The 20,643-nt window shown below is 52.8% G+C and overlaps 1 protein-coding gene and 2 gene segments (V, D, J or C); 1 reads left to right on the forward strand and 2 right to left on the reverse strand.

Annotated features, from left to right (window-relative positions):
• Positions 1 to 1,323: 1,323 nt before the first annotated feature.
• Positions 1,324 to 2,927, reverse strand: LOC122152851. The segment is given in 2 exon segments: positions 1,324 to 1,721; positions 2,679 to 2,927. Coding segments are annotated over 2 exon segments (453 nt in total).
• A 4,147-nt stretch (positions 2,928 to 7,074) lies between these two features.
• Positions 7,075 to 11,599, reverse strand: LOC122152785. The segment is given in 4 exon segments: positions 7,075 to 7,091; positions 7,534 to 7,675; positions 10,756 to 11,093; positions 11,548 to 11,599. Coding segments are annotated over 4 exon segments (549 nt in total).
• Positions 11,600 to 14,248: 2,649 nt separating this feature from the next.
• Positions 14,249 to 15,014, forward strand: LOC122152860 (feather keratin Cos1-2-like). Its single transcript, XM_042787494.1, has 2 exons — positions 14,249 to 14,413; positions 14,661 to 15,014. Exons 1-2 carry the CDS (start codon positions 14,264 to 14,266, stop codon positions 14,985 to 14,987), a joined length of 477 nt encoding a protein of 158 aa, XP_042643428.1. The 5' UTR covers positions 14,249 to 14,263; the 3' UTR covers positions 14,988 to 15,014.
• Positions 15,015 to 20,643: the final 5,629 nt, after the last annotated feature.

The following is a 20,643-nucleotide window of genomic DNA, read 5'->3' on the forward strand; positions in this document are numbered from 1 at the left end:
GAAATTGGAGGACAAAGGGAAATGGCAGGAATCCTGCTCCCTCCCTGGGGAAGGGAACTGTAACCCTTTTGTGACATGAGGAGGGGAACTGAGAGAGTTAAAAACTAGAAGCTGCTGTTTGGGGTTTGGGCCGCCCAGTCTGCATGGTGAATTTTTATTGATGGTTTGTTGGTAAGGAGCTTTATAGACATATTCTTGTGGGTCCCAGACAGATAAGTTTCTAATTTTGAATTGTTTCAGGGGCCGAAATTAGTGTTTTAAATAGTCAATAAACTACTGAGTTAAGACAGAAATTATCAAGAAAGTTTATAAATATAAAAGGTGCGATGGCGGTTATGGAAAAATATCCCATAGTGCAAGCGTAGGTTTGGTTATCAGGGTGTAAGAAACTATGAACTAAGGGTATTGTTTATTGAAATTTATGTTAAGCTCAATGTAAAGATTAGGCGGCAAAAGACAAAAAAACTGCTTATGCAAATAGCTGCCAGACACCGCTTGTGTGAGACAAGATAACCTGTGAGACAAGATAACCTGTGAGACAAGATGACTGCGTGAGATAAGATAACCGCAATTGCTTACACAAACCAGATACTTGTGCAAGCAGAAGGGGTACTGATCAAAGACAACCACGGATGTAAAAAATGTATAAAAAGGAACTGTTTGAACTGATCAGGACGGCAGTTGGCGGAGCGCAGACTCCCCTGCCGTCCAGCGCTGTCTTTGCTCATATTCTACTTGCTATAATTAATAAAATTATAATTGGATTATGATCCATTGTGGTCTCAATTTATAACAAGGGGAAAAGGAGGATGAGAGCTGTGGAGGTGGCATTAAGACCTTATAAGGGAAATATATTGGGGTTTGTGTTATTAGGTAAACAGCAGTGTTTACTGGATGGCGGTGGGTGGAGATTTGAAGGTGCTGGGACAAGGGTGTCTTATGCAAGTTTTTTTCAGGTTGTTCTTTTATTATTATAATTTTAAGATAAGCCGTGTTTCTCGATATTCATAGCTAACAATTGTTAAATGGGGTATTTAGTGGTAATTAGTGATCTTGAGAAAAGAGATCCTAAATTGCATCTATTACATTTATAATTTTCTAGTTTGGCCGGACCCTAAGATGGATGGTTGGTGGTAGCTAACTGTTGATTACTGGAGATTGAATAGCAATATCCCCCCTTTAACAGCTACTGTCCTGAATAGAGCATCAATAATACCAGCAATACAGGCAGCTGATAAAGTGTGGGTGCCTGCTTTTGAAGTTAAAAATATATGGGGGGGGGGCGGTTTATGATTCCCTTAAAAGATGAGGATGAGCCTCAGTTTGCCTTTACTTGTTAAAGGAAGTAAAATAATCTAACTCAGCCTTGCAGACACATTCCCTCCCTCCCCTGGGTTCTTGCACAGCCAAGGAAGCTCCCTGCACCGGGGTGTCTTGCACAGCACAGAGGTACAAGGCACTGTCAGAGACCTCAACTTCCTCCAGCTTCAGGACACTGGATTTCCCTGCGGTGTTCAGCAACGTGGTGAAACGGCCGCTCTGCTTGGAGCCAGCTGCTGCCTGGTAGGAGACCAGCTGGGGGCCTTGGCCTTTCCTCTGCTGGTACCAGAGCAGGGCATAAAAGTAAGACACCTCGTATGTGCAGGTGGTTTGGAAGGTGTCTCTCTGCTTCAGCGTGACTTGCCCTTCTTGCTGGGTGACGGTGGTCTGCCCCACAGTGCCTGGAAGAAATCAAAGGTCAGTGACTGTGCAGGGAAAGTCTCCCAAATGCAAAACGAGAGGGGATTCAAAGTGTCAGATGAGAAGGCTCCTCGTGGACTTCTCTCCAGCCAGAGCCCCGTGGGTGGGAACAGCAAACTGTTGAGGGTCTTTGGGCAGGAGGTCTGAGACCTCAGCTCAGCGTGGATTCCACAGCACAATAATGCCCATTACTTCCCACAGGGATACCCCCAGAGAGAGCTGTGCTTTCACCCCGGTCTTCCATCCTGACTCTCCTGCTGCCCGCAGTCTCCAGGGAAGAGCCTGTAGTGCCTGGCCCTCCTGTGCTGGGTCCACAACACCCCCAGCAGGGTGAGGCACCAGGGAACTCCTGCAAGATGTTGCATCCTCTTCCCCATTGCCTGTCCTCTCAAAAGGCTCCGTGGTCCAGGAAGGGAAAAGGAAGCCCTGGCAGCGCAGACACGCAGGAGGAATGGATAGCCAGGGCATGCTGCCTGGCATGTGCCAGCCAGGAGAGAGACTGGGACATCCTGAGAACAGGAGTGGGATGAGGGAGCTTTCATGTCCCTGCATCAGCTTTCAAAAGTCCTGCGCCCTTGGGCTGCAAAGGCAGACAATGTGTAGTGCAGAGAGAGGAGAGCTTCTGCAGTGATCCATCTGTGAAACACTGAGCCCAGCCAGGTCAGCAGAGAGAGGCAGAGAGCTGGGCAGCTGGCAAGAGACAAGGAAGGGCAGGGGTCCGAGATGATCGGGAGAGCAGCTGTTTCTTCTCGGTCTCAGCCTGTGCTTGCCAGCAGTAAGAGCACCTTGAGAAAGCCGGTGCAAAGCCACCCTTGTGATCTGATGCTTCCCAACGTTTGCCCAGAGTTGAAGAGCAGCTCCCTGCAGAGAGCTGTGCAGGGGGGGAGGGTGTCCGGGGGAGAAGAGGAGTCCTGGGGACAGTCAAAGCCAATGCTTACCCAGTGGTTTCCCCAGGCATGCAGCCAGGATGAGATACTCGAGGTGCGTGCTGAGACCCATCCTCCTGCAAGTGGGAGAGAAACAAACCCCCTCCACGTCCCCACCAAGAGCCGCGAGAGAGCCGAGCTGCCGGAAATGACTCTGCAAGGGGAACAAAGAATGAACCGGGGAGGAGAAAACGCTTGTTCTTAGCACGCCCGAAATGCCTGTGCTCTGCTCTTCTCTCCTCCAGCAGTGACACGGGTTGCTCCTGCAAAAAACACCTTCTGCCATTCCAGGGTGAGGGCTGTAAGGGGGACAGGCCTGCACTCAAGCAGCTGGAAATCTCCTCCTGATGCCACCTGCTAATTAATATTCGTTGTCTGTTGAAGAGCGGGTGTTGATTTCTTCAGGCAACTTTCTAGGGCCAGCTTCCTCTCCGGTGTCCCAGCCTCAGCATTTGCAGCTGCAGGGCATCTGGCGCAGCCCAGACACACAACCCTTTGCTGCCATGTGAGCGTGGCAGGGCGGCACCTCTCCCTCTGCTGAACTGGAACTGGTCCCAGACCTCCACAACCGCCCTACGCTCATCCCCAGGGACGGGCTGGCTCTTGTCAGACTCACTCGGGGATTATTTTGACTTGAAGGTGGAGAAGCCCTGGGGCGGCAGCGCTAGCGATGGGCTCTAGCTTTGACTTTGTCTCTCAAGAACAGACTGAATTTCCAAAAAAGACCATGCAGCTTGGCCCCGGCACACCTTCTCACTCTCCTGTCATCAGAACACAAACCGTTGAACTACTTCTGTCCAAGCCACAAAGGCCCGAAAGCCCTCTGCTGCCGTCCAGTCTAACAGGGATGGCCGGCGCCTCATTTCCCTTCTCAGCACCGGGCTGCCAAGGGCTTGCCTGAAGCTGTCGGGGGCACCGAGGCAGAGAGCTGGCTGCTGGAGTCCTGGTTCTCAGAGCACGGGGAGAGGCTCTGCTTCCTCCTGTGCATCTGCCTCTGTCTGCGCCCGTGGGAGGATTTGTTTCCCGGGTGTTTGCATTTGTGTGTGCTTTTGTAAATGCACTTGTGAGCCTCAGTGTCTGCCGGTGTGTGTGTGAGCAAGTGTGTTTCTTTGTGTCTCTGGGCATGCATTAGCATACACGTGTGTTTTTGCAGGTGAGCATGTATGTGTGTGTGGTGTCAGTTTGCAAGTGTGGTTATGTATGTGGGCATATATGTATGCAGATATGCCTGAATATATCTGTGTGCTTCTATACAACCCGCATGCATCTATCTATCTAACAATCTATCTATCTATCTATCTATCTATCTATCTATCTATCTATCTATCTATCTATCTATCTATCTATGCAAGTGTGTGTTTGCAAGTACAGATCAGCACGTGTGAAAGTTAATGTGACAATATATGAGGGGTGTGAATGTCTGTGCATTCTCAAGGATTCCTGTGTAACTGTGTGTGCATGTACATGTTTTTCATGTGTGCTCAGATGTGATCAAATATTTGTTTACACAGGCTCTTGTGTGTGCTTCAACTTCCAAGGGTGCTAGTGGCTGCACACACCTGTGTGACCCAAGGGAGGGACACGTGTGCACCCTGTGGGTGGGATGTGAGCATTTTTTCACGTGCATCTGCACGTATGGCGGTGTGCCATTCCTTCCACTCGCCTGTGATGTCAATGGGTGAGAGCAAAATGAGAGGTGGAATCCAGTGGAAACCTCCAGTGAATCTCTGGTGTGACTCAGACATCCTACACGGACAAGTTGCAGTGACTGTCCAGCAAAATGCTGCAGGGACCGCAGCATCGTTCCTATGAGGACAGGCTGAGAGGGCTGGCAGTGGTCAACCTGGGGAAGAGAAGGCTCGAGGGGGAACTTGCCAGCGTGTGTAAATACCTGATGGGACGGAATGAAGAAGAGACTCTGCTCAGTCAGGCACCCTTGGGACTGCACCCCTCTGCCATGAGGAGGCTCTGGAGGAAGAGAAGTTGAGGTTGTTGAAATGCCCAGCCCAAGGAAAGACCTAAAATTCTGACAATACTGTGTTCCAGATTTCCGAGTGCCACAGGAAGGTTTTTTAGAATTGGGATTTTCATCTTGGGGTGGCCAGGCCACAGTTGGGTTTCTGACAGCCCTCCAAGTCAGAAGGTGCTGGAGCACCCCCTCAGACACACATATCCTGGTGTAGAAGTGCTGCCTCTCAGCTCCAGGTCTCATTGCCAAAGGGGCCATGGGGAACCTGAAAGTTCAGGCAGGAGCCTGAAGGAGGAGATCAAAGGGACTTTGGTCAGGAATAGGAGCCTGCAGGCTGTTTTCCTGATTTTTCTTCCTCCTGGGGATCACAACCAGCCCAAGCAGCAAGGCAGGAGTGTCCATGGTGAACTTCTGCCATCCAGTGCCCAGCCAGAGACAGGGACCTGCACCCGCCTCTCTCGGGGTTGGAGACAGACCCTCTGCAGCCCCCAATGTACTCCTTGTTCCCTGGCAGAGTCTGAAGGGATGCAGAACCAGGAACATGCAAAGGCACCAGGAAGCAGGAGTCTGACTCCCTATCCCCAGAGGCATTTTTCTCTCCCTTCTCTGGGGCCATGGATGATGCTCTTCAAGGGAACCAGCAGTGGGAAGAGCTCCTGCAGTGAACATCCACCCAGAGTCACCCCTCTTGGGCAGGAAGACATCCAGCACAACCCTCTGCTTCACAGACATCTCCTCCCCATCCCTTCAGGCATCACAGTCATCCACTTTGTGTAGGAATGACTGTACCCCGTAGGGTGAGAGCAGAATATCACATTATGAACTTGTTTCTGAGTGCATGAGGTTTAGACTTCTTACATGCTCCACTGGAAAAGTGTTTGGGGGTTGTGCAAGACATGGGATGCTGAGGGGAAGGAGCACAGACAAGCAGAGGGAAGGATCAAGGCAGCTTGTTTGGGAGCGAGTATGGGAAGACAGATGGAGGCAGGGATGAGAGCAGCTGATTGCGTGTGAACACGTGTCTGATCCGTGTGCTGGCCTGGCCACGCCTGTTGCTCTGCCTTGTTTGTCCACCTGCCAGCAGTTCCCTGCAAACCCAGTGATGAAGTCCAGCTGGGGCAGGGAGTGCGGCTGAGCCTTCCCTCTGTGCCTCGGAAGCCCCTGACCATGGGCTTGGAACTGCTCTGGCAGCTCCTCGAGCCACACAGGGCTCCCGGGTGATACCCGCAAACTAGGAGTAATAGAAAATATAGATTTGTGGAATACAATTATTAAGATCAATTTAAGATGTTTTAATCATTTATCCATTGCGCTGCAGAGCAAATACTGACCTTTTGAGGAATAGTTGGAATAACTGTAGGATAAGGAACTCGGAAATAATCTTATTGGAGACGGTTTGGCCTTGAGGTTGCAGGTGCAAAGGAACGTGAAGATCAAGAAGCTGCAAATTAGCAACAAACCAGACCAGGCCAGACCTGAAGGACAAGATATACGGGACTCCAGGAGTGAGTTTGCACAGAAATGAGGGTCAGCTGCACAAGAGACATTAGCCTCTGTTAAATGAGTTCCCTGAAAAGTTATGAATATGATAAAAATGCAATGAATATGTATGATTAAGGTAGTATAAATGCTTGTTGATTTCATTCTCACTCACACACATGAGGAGGAGCTGTCCCCTGTGTGTCCAGAGCTGTAATAAAGAATGCCTGCTTTGTAAAACTCCAAAATTGAGTCTCAGAGAGTGTTATAACTTGAGACTACAATGGGTCGTAATCCAATTGAAATTTTATTAATTATAGCAAGTAGAATATGAGCAAAAACAGCGCTGGACGACAGGGGAGTCTGTGCTCCACCAACTGCCGTACTGAGGAGAACAGACTGTCCCTTTTTATCCATCCTGACTCCCGCGTTCATGCAGTGGTGAAGATACTATGTTTCAGCTGTTGCTGGGGTCTAGAGTGGTGGAGATACTCTGCGCATGTGCCAAGTGTTGTCAGGGGGTCGTTTTCTGCCTTCTGGTGGTCGATGATATCCTTATATGGAGTTGTTTTTCTTCTGTTTGTTTTTCTTGGAATATCTTGTGATCTGCAGCGTCGGCCATGTGTGCACAAGCAACACATGATTCCATGAACGATCTCCCCTTCTCTTGTTATCTTTAAGTCTTAATAAACAATATACTTAGCTCATAGTTTCTCACAATCCCCCCTTTTTCTTTTTATCCTACTATTGTTTATTAGACGCTACTTTCATTCTTAGCACTGCAAGCAAGCCTTCTTCCACAATTCCAGCATTTATCACAACATTCACAGGGTAATATCTCACAATTACAATCATAATTCTTACGTGGTATAACGCATTCACAACAATCTTCATCATCTATTTCTTCATTAATAGATACACTTTTATATTTTACCTCAGACCTTAAAATTAGTAATTTAGCTATGTCGAACCGTTCTCTAATAAAGCGTAAAATATAGCGTATTATACAGGGTCCAAATATAAGTCCCAGAATCAATATAATAAGCGGTCCTGCTAAAGCAGATAACAAAGTAGTTAGCCAAGGTGAAACATTAAACCAGTTTTCATACCACGATCTGCCCGTCTCACGATCTTTTTTACGTTGATCTAACCTTTTCCGGAGTTCAGACATGGTGTCCTGGACTATTCCCGTATGGTCAGCAAAAGAACAACATTCTTCATTTAGAGCTACACATAACCCTCCTTCCTTTAAGAACAATAGGTCTAAACCTCTTCTATTTTGCAGCACTACCTCTGATAAAGACTTTACTGAAGTGGCTAAATTTTGGATAGATCGTTCTATTTTTGCTAAATCCTCATCTACAGCCATCTGCAAACTTTGTAATTCCTGACCTTTTACTAGGGAGGCTATGCCTGTACCTGCTCCAACTCCGCCCGCTATCAGCAGAGTAGCTAGGGTTACCACTGTAATTGGCTCTCGTTTTTCTCTATTCAGGTCTCCTTCAAAGTGGCGTAACACCTCCTCAGAGGTGTGATAGATCAGACGAGGAACAATAATCACCTGTATGCAAAACTGAGATTGACTAAACACGTTTAAGGATAGACAAGGCGTTACTCCGATGTCTGAACAAACCCACTTAGCTCCTGGTGTCGGGATAGCCCATTTGTCATTTTTATCCTTGTGTCTTTTTATATTGGTGTTAGTGATTGTTTGGTTGCACAAGGGCTGATACCTTTTGGGAACTGTTCCTTCTTTACTACTACATTCCCCTGTTTCGTTTCGGCAGATCTGTGTTCATTTGTCCGCCCTTTACGATCTTCTCTGACCGCTGCTACCATCATTTTTATTTGTCGCTTGCTGCTCTCTTCTTCTCTCCTTACATATACTTTCTGAGCTTCCCTCAGTGATTCATCTAACCCTCTATTCTGCCAGTCTTCTAACTTTTCAATCTTCTTTCTGATATCCTCCCACGATTTTGCCACAAACTGAGTTTTGAGGAGCGCTTGCCCTAAAGGGTCGTCTGGATTTACCCCGGAGTACAGCTGAAGGGCTTTCCTCAGTCGTTCCAGCCACTCAGTAGGGCTTTCATCTTTCTTTTGCATTTCATTAAATGCTTTATTGATATTCTGGCCACGGGGTCCTGCTTCTCTAATCCCTTGAATTACTATAGTTCTTAGGTCCTGCATATGAGTTCTATGCACCGGATCCTGATTATCCCAATTAGGTCTTTGGAGTGGCCATTTAATATCTGCTTGAGGTCCCTGAGCATGTTGAGCATCCCACAATCTCATTCCTGCTCGTCTAATCATGTCTCTTTCCTCGGTAGTAAATAATTGACCAAGGATAGATTGCATTTCATCCCAAGTATAAAGGTTTGGTCCCAAAAATTGATCTAATCTTTCCGCCACTCCGAGTGGGTCCTCAATTAGGTTTCCCATCTCGGTTCTTTTAAAATCTCGTAGGTCTACCGAGCTTAGGGGTACAGAAATATATCCAATCACAGGTTGAGGTCCCCCCATGGGCATTTCTCTTAAAGGATACATCTGAGCTGCCCCTTTTTGACTTCTGGTCACGCGTCTAGGAGGAGGGGGAGACCCTTGTTCTGATTCTGGTGGGGGAGTGGGAGCTCTGGGGACCTCTGGAGGGGCTGCAGGAGCAGGCGGGGGAGCGTAAGGAGGGGGAATTAGAAGAGTTTCATCTAACTCTTCCTTCTTTTTCTTTTGATTAGTTTTTATTTCATTCAGCGGGTAAAGTCTAGCTCTCGGTTTCTCGAGCCACACTTCCGCATATTGACTCTCTTCCGGGTTAAGGGATTTCTTACTATTAACCCAGAGGTTTAACTGCTGTCTTACCCAATCTTCTTCTGACCCACAGACTGGCCAAAAAACATGTTTAGAAATCTTCTTCCCTCCCCATATCTTAGTACAATATTCTATCATCTTCTGCTTATCTTTCCCTAGGGTTCCAGGGAAGTATTCCCAATTGTCTAAGATGTAGGCCAGAGGGGTATTCTTAGGTACAGTGGGTACCCTTCCCATGGGAGTCGAACGCTTGCTGCCCTTCGCCCACATCTTCTGAATTATCTCCAAACAGACACTCACTCACTCCCCTTGTTCCTGGCCCAGTCCCTCGCGGGAAATGGGAAACGCAGTACTTAAGGGTCCGCACTCGCTTGGTTCAGTATATCGAACCTCTCATTCGTTATAATTCAGGAAACCCAATCCCGCCCGAACGGTAAACCCGCGAATAAATCCACAATATACTTACGCGTCCTGTGTCTTCGTCCGGACTCCTGTGCACAGAATTTTTATGGGATTTTACCGGTTTTTCCTTTGCTCATTATTCTAGAATTTAGGTTCATCGGTAAGGATGGGGTGGGCTATCAGTCGCGGGGCCGCGGATTGCCGCGGGGCGCCTCCCCGGAGGACAGATATCCACCGTTCCTTATCCGAGTCACGGCACCAAAATTGTTATAAATTGAGACTACAATGGGTCGTAATCCAATTGAAATTTTATTAATTATAGCAAGTAGAATATGAGCAAAAACAGCGCTGGACGACAGGGGAGTCTGTGCTCCACCAACTGCCCTACTGAGGAGAACAGACTGTCCCTTTTTATGCATTTTGTCTCCCGCGTTCATGCAGTGGTGGAGATACTATGTTTCAGCTGTTGCTGGGGTCTAGAGTGGTGGAGATACTCTGCGCATGTGCCAAGTGTTGTCAGGGGGTCGTTTTCTGCCTTCTGGTGGTCGATGATATCCTTATATGGAGTTGTTTTTCTTCTGTTTGTTTTTCTTGGAATATCTTGTGATCTGCAGCGTCGGCCATGTGTGCACAAGCAACACATGATTCCATGAACGATCTCCCCTTCTCTTGTTATCTTTAAGTCTTAATAAACAATATACTTAGCTCATAGTTTCTCACAGAGAGTGAATGAGATACAACTTACTGGTAAGACGGGGACCGGTCCGAGCCCACAGTCCCTTCCCAGAGGCCTCCTTCCAGCTCCTTGGGCAACTCAGCAAATCTGTTGCCGACTCACTAATGAGGGAGGAACCTGGCATCCCTTGAGGCTGTGGTCAGGGTGCTCTATCGGGCTTATAGGGAAAGGTTTTGGTAGAAGAGGGGCTGCAGGTGTGGCTGCTGTGAGAAAATGCCAGAAGCTGTGCCAATGTCGGGTAGAGGTGGGACCTGCCGGCTCCCAAATGTTCCACGAGGACTGTCTCCCATGGGAGGGACCCCAGGGCGCAGCAGGGTAGGGCGTGAGGAGGAAGGAGCCGCAGAGACAACGGGGGAGGAACGGGAGCCAACCCCGCTTTGCCATCCCCCTGGGCCACTCGTTGGGAGGAGGCAGAGAATTGGGGAGCGGAGCTGGGCCTGAGAAGAAGGGCAGGGCGGGGGGAAGGGCTCGCAAGGTTTGGGGTTCAGCTCCCCTTCTCCCGCTCGGATTTGATGGGCCCGAAATTGCCGGGGCCCGGGGCCGGGCGGGGCCGGGCGGGGCCGGGCGGGGCCGGGCGGGGCCGGGCGGGGCCGGGCGGGGCGAGGCGGCCCCGGCGGGTGGAGCGGCAGCGCCCCCTGGCGGCCCCGCCCGGGGCTGTCCCCGCCCCCGGCCCCGCCCCCGCCCCCCCCGCCCGGCCCCGCCCGCGGCGGTTCGTGCCCGGCCGCAGCCCCGGCTCCTCTCCCCGTGTCTCCTCGGGCGCAGTAATACACCGCCGCGTCCCTGCGCCGGGGCCGGGCGAGCCACAGGGCGCTGGACCGGCGGTCTGCCGCCACCGACAGCCGCCCCGGCGGCTCCCGCACATCCTTGCTGCCTTTATTGCCGATCACGAGGAGTGCTGGGCCCCGGCCCGGGAGCTGACGGTACCAGTAAATGAATTCTGTGAGCTGCATGTTGGGGTGCGAGCAGTTGATGCTGATGCCGGTGCCCTCGGTGGTCTCTGCCGACGGCTCCTGCTGCACCTGGGCTCTGCCCACAGCCACTGCCAAGGAGAGAGAGAAGATTCACTTTGCTTCGGCACAACCTTTCATACAGCAGGAGAGGGGAGAAGAAAGTTCACAGATGATGAGCGTTTGTTCTGAGAACAAAGCGTGGAGAGACCATATTTCTGAGAGTGGTTGCTCGGGAATAAGAATATGTGTAGGCATGTTTGGAAGGAGAGTCAGAGTGAAGAAGAAAAGGGAATGAGGAAGAAACGTCTGGGAGTTATGGCTGGCTGGCTGGGTGATGGATAAAGAGCATGGAGTAAACGGAGCAGACAGGCGAGCCGGGAAGGAATGACCTCCTGGAGAGCAGAAGGGGTGATGGCAGAAGCGAGCAGACATCGGGAAGAAGGTGCAAGAAGGAGCAGGAGGGACAGGGGCGAGCCCTGTCACAACTCCGGTTACCGACACCCCAATGCCAGCCCTCCACCGCCACCCCCCATCCCCGCGCACCCAGGAGCACCGCGGCCAGCCCCGCCAGCCCTGCGCCCCGGCCCCGCCGCATCCCGCCGCTCCGCCGCCCGCGCCTCGCTGCCCCCCGCCAGCCCCGGCTCTCTGCTCCGCCCGCCGCGCCTCCTCTCCGCCGCCTCCGCTCCTCTCCGCCGCCGCCAGCTCCGCCCCGGGGCTGAGCCCTGCGCCGGCGCCGCTCGGGGGCTCGCCCGGGCTCCGAGTGCTCAGCGGCTCTGCACGGCCACCACTTGGTCTCCTGGCAATGCCACTCTCTCCCTCCTCCAGCAAGGGCTCCCCAGCAAGAACCAGCCTGCACAGCGCCAGCTGCAGCCTGGGCCAGCAGCAGGGCCTGGGCCCAGGAGATGGAGCAGCTTCCCAGAGCTCTCCCCGAGCTCAGGGGCTGCAAAGAGCAGCCACTGCTTTCCTGCCGCTGGCAGGGAGGAGGCGGAGAGCCTCCCTTCAGCTGCCTCTCTGCACTCCCAGCACAATGCCTACGAGGGCTCTGCAGGCAAAGCGGGGCTCCGGACAAGTGTGCCCGTGGGCGTGCGCGGGGGGCAGGGGCCCAAGAGGAACGGCAGCGTCCCAGTGTCGGCGAGAAGGGACCTCCAGAGCTCCTCGACAGCAGCCCCCGCTCTCAGCAGTTCCCACTCCATCGGGCCGCTCCCGGGGGGCGATTGCCGAAACTCCCACGGAAATCCATCCCAGGGTCTGCTGGCTGGGCTTTGCCCCACCCCTCACAACTCCTGGAGCCCGGTAGCCCAGCCCCTTTTCCACCCACCTTATCCTCCTCTTTCTGAAGCCCTTCGCCTCCAGTTCGGTCACCAAGGCAGTACAAGAGAGGCTGGAAAGATCTGGCTAAACTCCAGCTACGCGCCTGCCCTGCCCTTTCTTTGGCCGCAGTGCCCGCTCCCTCCTGAGAAATCAGCAAGGTTTCCCTCGGAGACACCTCCGAGAGCGTCATCTGAGAAGCAGCTCCACGGAGAGGGGAGTCAGCCCTGGCTGAGCTCTCCCAGCAGAGCTCCCTGGCACTGAGCTCCCCAAAGGTCGCTCAAGCGAAGGAGGGAAGCCTTGGCTGCCCTGTGTCCAAGTGGGACCTGAGCCCAGGCGGAGAAGCGGTCAGGAGGGGAGATGGGCTCAGGAGCTTTACACACCCTGGACAGCCCCGGGTGGAGGCAGAGTCTCTTCTGGACACCCCTGTGGGACAGCAGCAGGCTTTGGGGGATGCGGGCTTGAACGCAGCATCCCTTCCCTCCCGGGGCCAGCTGCTGGGCACTCAGACTGACATTCCCGGCTGGGGCATGAAGGGCCTCGTGCGCTGAAGCCCAAGGCAGTCATCAGCTCTTTGGCTTTCCTTGTGAAAGCCCCAGGGTCTGTCATGCTACTCAAAGCAAAGCAGTCTCAAGCTTCACGTTCCTGCCATTCAGTCCCAGCTTAACCCGAGGTCTCAGCCCCTGCCTCACACGGCACCAGGCCAATGATCTGCAGAAATACATCTGGCGTAGGACTGGAGACGAGAGGGGGCTTTGTCCCAGCCCAGACACAACTGACAGAAGAGTGGAAGCAGAACCCCTCAGGGATGGCCAGCACATGCTCAGCAGGATTCCTCAGCCCTTCTCCTTGCCCATAAAGCAATCCCCATCCTTCTGAAATCTCTCGAGCTGGGCAGAGCAGCCGAGTCCTGGCCTGGAGAGGCAGGGAGGGGGCACTGCCAGCCATGCTGAGGCACTCCCAGCATTGTGACACTGACTTAAATACGGTTCCAAATTGGTGTGAATGCATCCTTGTTGTGGCCTGAAGCTGGCAGCAGCAGAGCGTGAGCTTTGGAGGGGCAGGAAAACGAGGGCTGAGGAGACAGGGGCTGCGTGTCAGTGCCTCTTCCCTGGACACATCTCTAGCAGGCTGGTGCCATCACCGTTGAGCTGCACTCAGGCTCCTTCTGAGCCTGGGAACCTGCTGCTCTGCAATGCTCGTGGGCAGAGCAGAGGAGAGTGGCCCTGCCACGAGCAGCACATTCCCTCATGATGAAGGACACACAGGGAAACATAGACAGTTCCATTCACACTGGCATTGAACCATGTACACATTTGTGCTCCCCTGTGCAACCACACACACCCAGCTGCTCACCAAAGCACACACGACCAACCCTGGTCTCTGCTGAGGACCCCTGGAGATAAAGGTAGCAGGGCTCGAGCACTCCGGGGAAGGAGAAGGCCCCAGGCACGCCCATGCCATTGTTTGTGTGCTCAGATGCTGCACAGAGAGGGGACAAATCAAAACAGGGCAGAATTCTTATCTAGGAACAGTGTTAGGCAGGCTGGGGCCAAAACCCTGCAGCACCACACAGACACCTGTGAGGCACCAACAAGTGACCATTGGGGTGAGCTGAGGAAGGACTCTGGGACAGACCAGGACGTGGCACGACCTCATGCACGGGAGCCCACGGCATCCAGCCGAGGGTGGCTGGGCCTTCTTCCGAAGAGCAGCACTTCAAACAGACCCGCTGGAGTCATCGCGACTGACATCTCCTGCCTGCTCTGGAAATAGCCAGCACTTGAGCTGAGTGTTCACCCGCACTGCTGCATTCCTACCCAGGAAATCCTGGGGCCTTTCATCCCAGTGCTCAGAACAAGCCTTCGCTGGGAAATGGGCTTGGCACAAACCTGGAAATGAAAAGGCAGCAGTGCAGGAAATGAAAGCACAGCCCATATTATTAGCTGTGATGGTTTGCATTCAAGACGAGCTTGTCAGAAAATTGTTCCCTCTGCAAAGGGTGCCTCTGGGCCTGCGGCAAGGAAGGGCAGGTATAAAAGGCAGCCCCAGTCCCTGCTCTCTCATCCACTTCTCTTGCCTCCTCCTCCTTGGCAACCAGGTGAGTTCCTTCTCCTCCTCTTCCAAAGCAAGACCTCCACTTGATAGTCACCCCAGCTGATATTGCTCTGTGCTTTCCTGGGGTTTGGATCTTCTTGTTGTGACAGAGGCAAGTGGGGAGACATTGTGCTTAGAGAGTGGGCTGAGGGGTCTCTTGGTTTACGAGTGAGGAGAGAGCGTCCCTGTGCCAGGCTGCTCTTCATAGAGCGATAAAGACGCCCTGTGCTTCCTTCCTGCTTCTCCCCCAGGTGCACCTCCACCCTCGAGACATGTCCTGCTCCGACCAGTGCCTGCCATGCCGGCCCTGCGGCCCGACCCCGCTGGCCAACAGCTGCAATGAGCCCTGTGTCAGGCAGTGCCAGAGCTCCACCGTCGCCATCCAGCCCTCCCCCGTGGTGGTGACCCTGCCCGGCCCCATCCTCAGCTCCTTCCCACAGAACACCGTTGTGGGCTCCTCCACCTCTGCCGCCGTTGGCAGCATCCTCAGCTGTGACGGAGTCCCCATCAACTCGGGGGGCTTTGACCTCTCCTGCATCACCAGCCGCTACTGCGGCAGAAGGTGCCCCCCCTGCTAAAGCTGCTGGCAGTGACCCACGGAGACACCTCGTGGAACTGAGAACATTTGCTGGGCACAGGATCAAGAATTTGGATGTTGTTTTCAGGATAGCTGAATGGCTTTGCCTTTCTTTCCATTTCTCTTTTTGCTGCCTGTCCCCTTGCCTACAGAGTGTCCCCAGTGCCAGCCTGGTGGGGACCATCTGTCTCCTCTCCGGCCTCTGTGGCGCAGGCAGACAGACAGACATCAGGCAGGAACTTCTCTGTGGGCAAGCACTGAAGACCCTCAGCTGCCCCCACGGCTCCCTGCACTGCTGTGCTCCACTTGGAGTGACTTTGTTTCCCTCTTTTGACTCATTAAAGTTCTGCTGCATCCAAGCCTGGCCTCCATGTGGTCCTTCCCTCCGTGGACACTGCCCCGGCTGCCAGAGGGGAAGGCTGTTGCTCTGGGGTGGAAGGGGGAGAGGACCCTGGGAGCCCTTGCCTTGTTGTGCCATTGTTCACAAATGCCCAGGAAGGCCGGAGGCCCTGAGGGGTCAGCAGCCCCATGAGCTCCTGAGGAAGGGCGTTCCTCTTGCGGTGGTTGGAGGTGCACCGGCTTGGCAGGGGTTGGACTTTGGCTCCAAAAATTCTGTGGTTTGCAGAACGGCAAGGATGATAAAGAAGGGAACAGCCCTTGGGATGGCCCATAGCTGATTCTCCACCTTCCTCTCCCCTCCGCCAGCCAATGTAGGGGCTGTGGCCTGTGTGCATGGACGGGGCTGTCAGGGACAAGTCACCCATGCTGCTGAATGCATAGGGACTGGAAATTGGAGCTACGCCTGTGGGAGCTGAGGGCAGTCAGCACAGGAATGGGTGGAAAAGCCTGCATCCCGGGGAAGGGACTGCATGTGGAGAAAGTTGATGTCCTATGCCAGAGCAGCTAGGGAAACACTCTGGCCTATAGGAGGGACTCAGGTACCGAGGAAACCTATGGACGACTGTCCGCTGTGGGAGGGTGATCACGCTGGAACAGAGGAAAGAAGTTCTAGAAGTTCTCCTCACTTCTATAAGTTGGAAGATGTAGCAGTGCTGACTGCACCCCCCATTCCCTGCCCTGCTTGGGGGAGGAGGTAGGGATATTGTGAGCCAAACTGAGCCCAGGAAGAAGGGACGGACAGAGAGAAGGTGTTTTCAAGATGTGACAATGCTTCTCACTGTCCTACTCTGTCTGTTATGTGTTGCTGTTGTAACTGTCTGTAAAAAATCTTTGTTTCTTTTTTCTTCCCTGACGGAGTCTGTCTTTTGCCCGTGACTGTAATGGGTGATTGGCCCCTCCCTGTGTTATCTCAGATCCCCAATGAGGCTTATTTTCTCCTTCTCAGCGCTGAGGGAAAGGGGGAAGTTAGCTGCTGCATGGTGCTCACTTGCCCTTTGAGCTCCAAGCACGACAGTCCCTTGGCAGCCACTACAGTCTCAGATACTTTTTCCTATACAGAAATCCAAATGTCTTGACGAAAGTGTATAGGTGGAGGAACGGAAATCCCCACACCCATGTCCTTCATCAAGAGGGAATTATGGCTCATGAAACATATCGCAAAAGAACTGAACACCAATATTTTTGTAAGTGAGTTCCATTTGCATGTCTGAAATCTTTTTTCCCTAGTCATGCTGCTGATGACCAGCATCATCATCATCATCCCATGTAGAATTCCTGTGCTTCCAAAGTAAACCTTGTAAGAAGCAGAAGGTACCTCGGGTCCTTCCCAATGATGATACCATCTGCAAATGTCCTTGTAGAAGAAGAAGGGATGGCATTTTTTCTGAAGGATGAGTAAGTCCTTTGACCAAAGTACTGCCAAAATTGCTGCTACTGACTCTGGGCATGACCCCTCGTTGGCCTGCCTAAATAAAGAGCTCTAGGAAGAGTTTGAAAAGGGCACAGCATCCACACAGGTCTTATGCTTCAAAGCAGGGGAATTGTTGCCAGAGGTTGATGGGATTTAGTGGTGATTTCAATCATGCTGTGGCTCTGCTGTGCGGAAGGCAGGCACTGAGCTGCCTCAGCCTGTGCTTCTCATTTCCCTGCTGTTGGCTGTTTCTATGGCCCACGTGCCTTCACCTCCACGGGAGCCCCCTCAGAAGGCTCAGTGGCTGTTCTTTCATCGTTCTTTTGCCCCTGCTCAACCCCTTGATTTACACCGTAAGAAAGAAGGAGGCAAAAGCTGCTCTGAGCAGGTTCGGGAGCTGGGATTTGTTCCCATGAAGGAAACAACGGACAGGGTGCCGTGACCCTCACCTAAAGACCACTGTTCACTGGGGAGTTGGGGATCCATGTAAGAGATAAGCTGAGGAGGCCCTGGGCTCTGCCGTGCTGTGCTCCATGCAGAGCTTGGCCTTCAGGCCGGTGTTGTGCTGCACAGCCCCCTTGGCCACAGGACAAGCTCGGGAAGATGAAGAACTCCTGTAACCGAGGAGCCTGTCGGCAGCTCCTGCTCAGTGCCACTGACTCCACTGCCTGTTCCGTCCGTAGCTGCCCGGCTGTTGCAAAAGGTTCATCCTGCTTCCCCATCCCTGTCAGCTCTGAGCGCTCCTTGCTCCCTGAGTACATGCAGCGCTGAGCTTGGAATGAGGAGCCCTGGCTGTGTTGCCAACCAGGAGAAAGCTGGAGGCCGTGGCAGGTATGTGCCAGTGGGGAGATAGAATGGGACACCCTCTTAATGTCAGTGGGATGAGAGCTCTAGAGGCCCAGGGGCAGCTGAGAGAAAATCTGCCACTTTGCATTGGAATGGGAGGAATGTGGGATTGCAGAGCCAGCTGAGAGCTCCTGTGGTGCCAGCAGGTGGCTCAGGAGAGGCAGGGAGAGATGGACTAAAGGGGAGAGAAAAGCAGGAGAAAGGCTCTGAGGTATCTCTCCTCTCTCCTTTCCAAGGGTAAGAACGTCTTGAGAGCTGTGTTGTCCCCTTTTTCCTTCCCCTGTTAACTCCAATTAATGGTACTTCAATCAACACCTTATGGAGCTGGAATGCCATTATTACTGGGATCCATCTACATCCATGCAACACTTTCCTCAGTAAAGAAAAGAATTCCAGTATTCAAGTAGGAATTTCCCTTGATCCAATCTATGTTCATTACTCATTGTGTTATCACTGTGGTCAAGAAGAGTTTGGCTCCATCTGGCCCTTCAACCGCCAGTCAAGTGTTAGAAGCATCAGAAAGGAGTCTCAGACTTCTCTTTTGAAGGATGGAGAAGGCCAGTTCTCTTAGCAGCCTGTCATGTCTTCTCTTACCGAAAGACAGAACTGTTGAATTTGGAAGGCACCAGTGGAAGTCAGCGCGTCCAAAACCTGCCTCTGGAAGAGTGAGCCTGACCTGGTTGCAAAAGGGCCACATCCAGGTCGATTTTGAGCACCTCCGGGGATGGAGACTCCACAAGCTCACCGGGCATCCCGTGCTGTGGTAGGATTTGGGGGGGATTAGGGTCATGCACTGATCCTACAGGGTTTGGACAATCCAGACTGGGTCTCTGAGCAGAAAACTGCCCCGTGGTAATCCTACCCTTGAGGTCACCTGGAAGGGCAAGAATGAGGAAGTCAAACTAGTGCTTCCTTCCTGTTTGAATGCCTGGATACACTAACCGCAAAGTAGATTTAGTTTATACCCCTGTACTAACGATGCAGACCTATCACAACACTTCCTGGGGCGTGATAAGGGCCTTTAGCCAATAGATTGTAAAGCATAGAGCTGTGACCATCTGGCTCTGTATATCTTGGGGCTATGCGGGTAAATAAATTGAGTACATCTTTCGTCCCATTGGTGTGAGGTCTAACTCTGGTCTCGCCCTCTGGACGAGGTCCCTCCTACAAATGCCAGTGCTCCCTCACCCGCACAGTGAAAAAGGTTTCACTGGTGTTCAGAGGGACCCTCCTGTGTTTCACTTTGTGCCCATTGCCTCTTGTCCTGTCCTAGAACACCACAGGGAAGAGCCTGGCTCCACCTTCTTCACATCCTCCCTTCGGATGTTTGTGGGCGGTGATGAGAGCTCCCCTGAGACTTCTCTGTGCTGAACAGTCCCAGCTCTCTCAGCTGGGATCAGCACCCGAGAGTCACTGCAGCCTCTTCATCATGCAGAGTGGCCCCTTGCCTGGCTGTCTCCAGTCCGCCTGTGCCACAGAGTTCCCAGGGAAAACACACCCCCCCTTACACCCTCTGGAGTCACAAGCACACCGCTCAGCCATCAGTCCCTCCAGCTGCTGGCCCAAAGAGACAAAGGCCCTGTGACCCGTCTCCAGTGGGCGGCAGCCAGGTCTGAAATCCCAGTAAGCACTGGTTGGTCCCCCAGTTCCTGGCACCCAGCTCACTCTGTCACCCCGCTCCCTCCAGTTCCTGGCACTCAGACCTTGCAGCACCCACACACGGGAGAGGGAGGGAAGCTGCACAGCAGGACGGTTAGGAAAGGATTTGCTAAGAAGGCAGGGGGGCTGTGGGCCCAGGCACAGGGCTGATCCCGACCAGTGCACCCACCAGCCCCGGCTTGGGGCCAGGTACCTCCTTTTATCCTTCTGCCTCTCTATTGCCTCCCCTTGCAGAGGGGAGCAGAGGCTGTGGCAGGTGCCCCCGCCCGATGACAATGTGGCTCCCTGGCTGTTGAACTTCCCCTGTGCCCTTGTTCTCAGGGCTTTACGGCAGTTGGGCTCCTCGGCCAAGAGGGGCTGGGATTGACCACAGGTCAGATCGGGCTCGGCTAGAAATGGAGTCCCCTGGGGGAGCCTTTTTGAGCTGGTGCGGACCAGAGCAGCGTCCTGCAGGTAAGGCCTCTCGCCTTGGGCTGGGACTGGGCCCAAGGAAACTCCTTGGCATTCCTGTGGGTTGGGACGCTGCCCTAAGGTTCCTTGATGTGGAGAGTCCTTTTCTTTTATTAGGTGAGTGACTGAGCGTTTTGGGTTGCCCTTAAACCCTGGGAGATTGTGTGGCGGTAGTTTGTTTGACTCTCACGGCCATTTGAACCTGCTGTTTGTATGTTTGGGGAGTGCTGATTAATTGTGCATAAAAACAAACTTTATTTTTTATTCTTTACTTGAGAGTTTCTGCAACAATTGGCATAGTCGGCAGGAGGTCGATAGAGGAGTTATTGTATTGTTGTGTCTTCTGTCTCCCAAATGTATAACAGGGGAAGGAGAAGAGGTTTAGTTACTGGGTGTTTGTGAGAAAGTGAGAACAGAGCCGTGGTAGTTTTTGGGATGGTGGAAGTAAAGGGCATATGTGCGCCACCTTAGGTAACTGTTGGATTCAGGCAGGAGATTATTTTGTAGTGGTGAAGAAAGAGAACTTTGGGAAAGAACTGGCAATTGATTGCTTGAGGGTAGAATTGTTTCAAGAAAGAGAGAGGCGGCGGTACGGAATATCGCTTGCCGCGCCGGTGGACCCCAGCCACCACAGACCTCTTATTAGAGGGTCCCGCATGTTTTAAAGGCACCTGTGCAGTCCCTGAGGGAAAGGGTGCAAAGAGCTGTTGGTCTGACCAGCCAAGCCCTCCGACCCCCGTGTATGTGTACTAATGTGGGCAGAAATGCTCTGTGATGGGGTTTTGGGGTCTGTGAGACGGGATGGACTGAGCCGGGTGCTGGCGTGGTCAGAAATGGGAAGTTTCAGAAATGTAGTGGGAAAGTCCACCCCGAGCAACCTCCTGGTAGGGGG

The sequence above is a fragment of the Tyto alba genome, unplaced genomic scaffold, assembly GCF_018691265.1.
Source record: "Tyto alba isolate M040663 unplaced genomic scaffold, T.alba_DEE_v4.0 Super-Scaffold_12, whole genome shotgun sequence".
Lineage (NCBI taxonomy): Eukaryota > Metazoa > Chordata > Aves > Strigiformes > Tytonidae > Tyto > Tyto alba.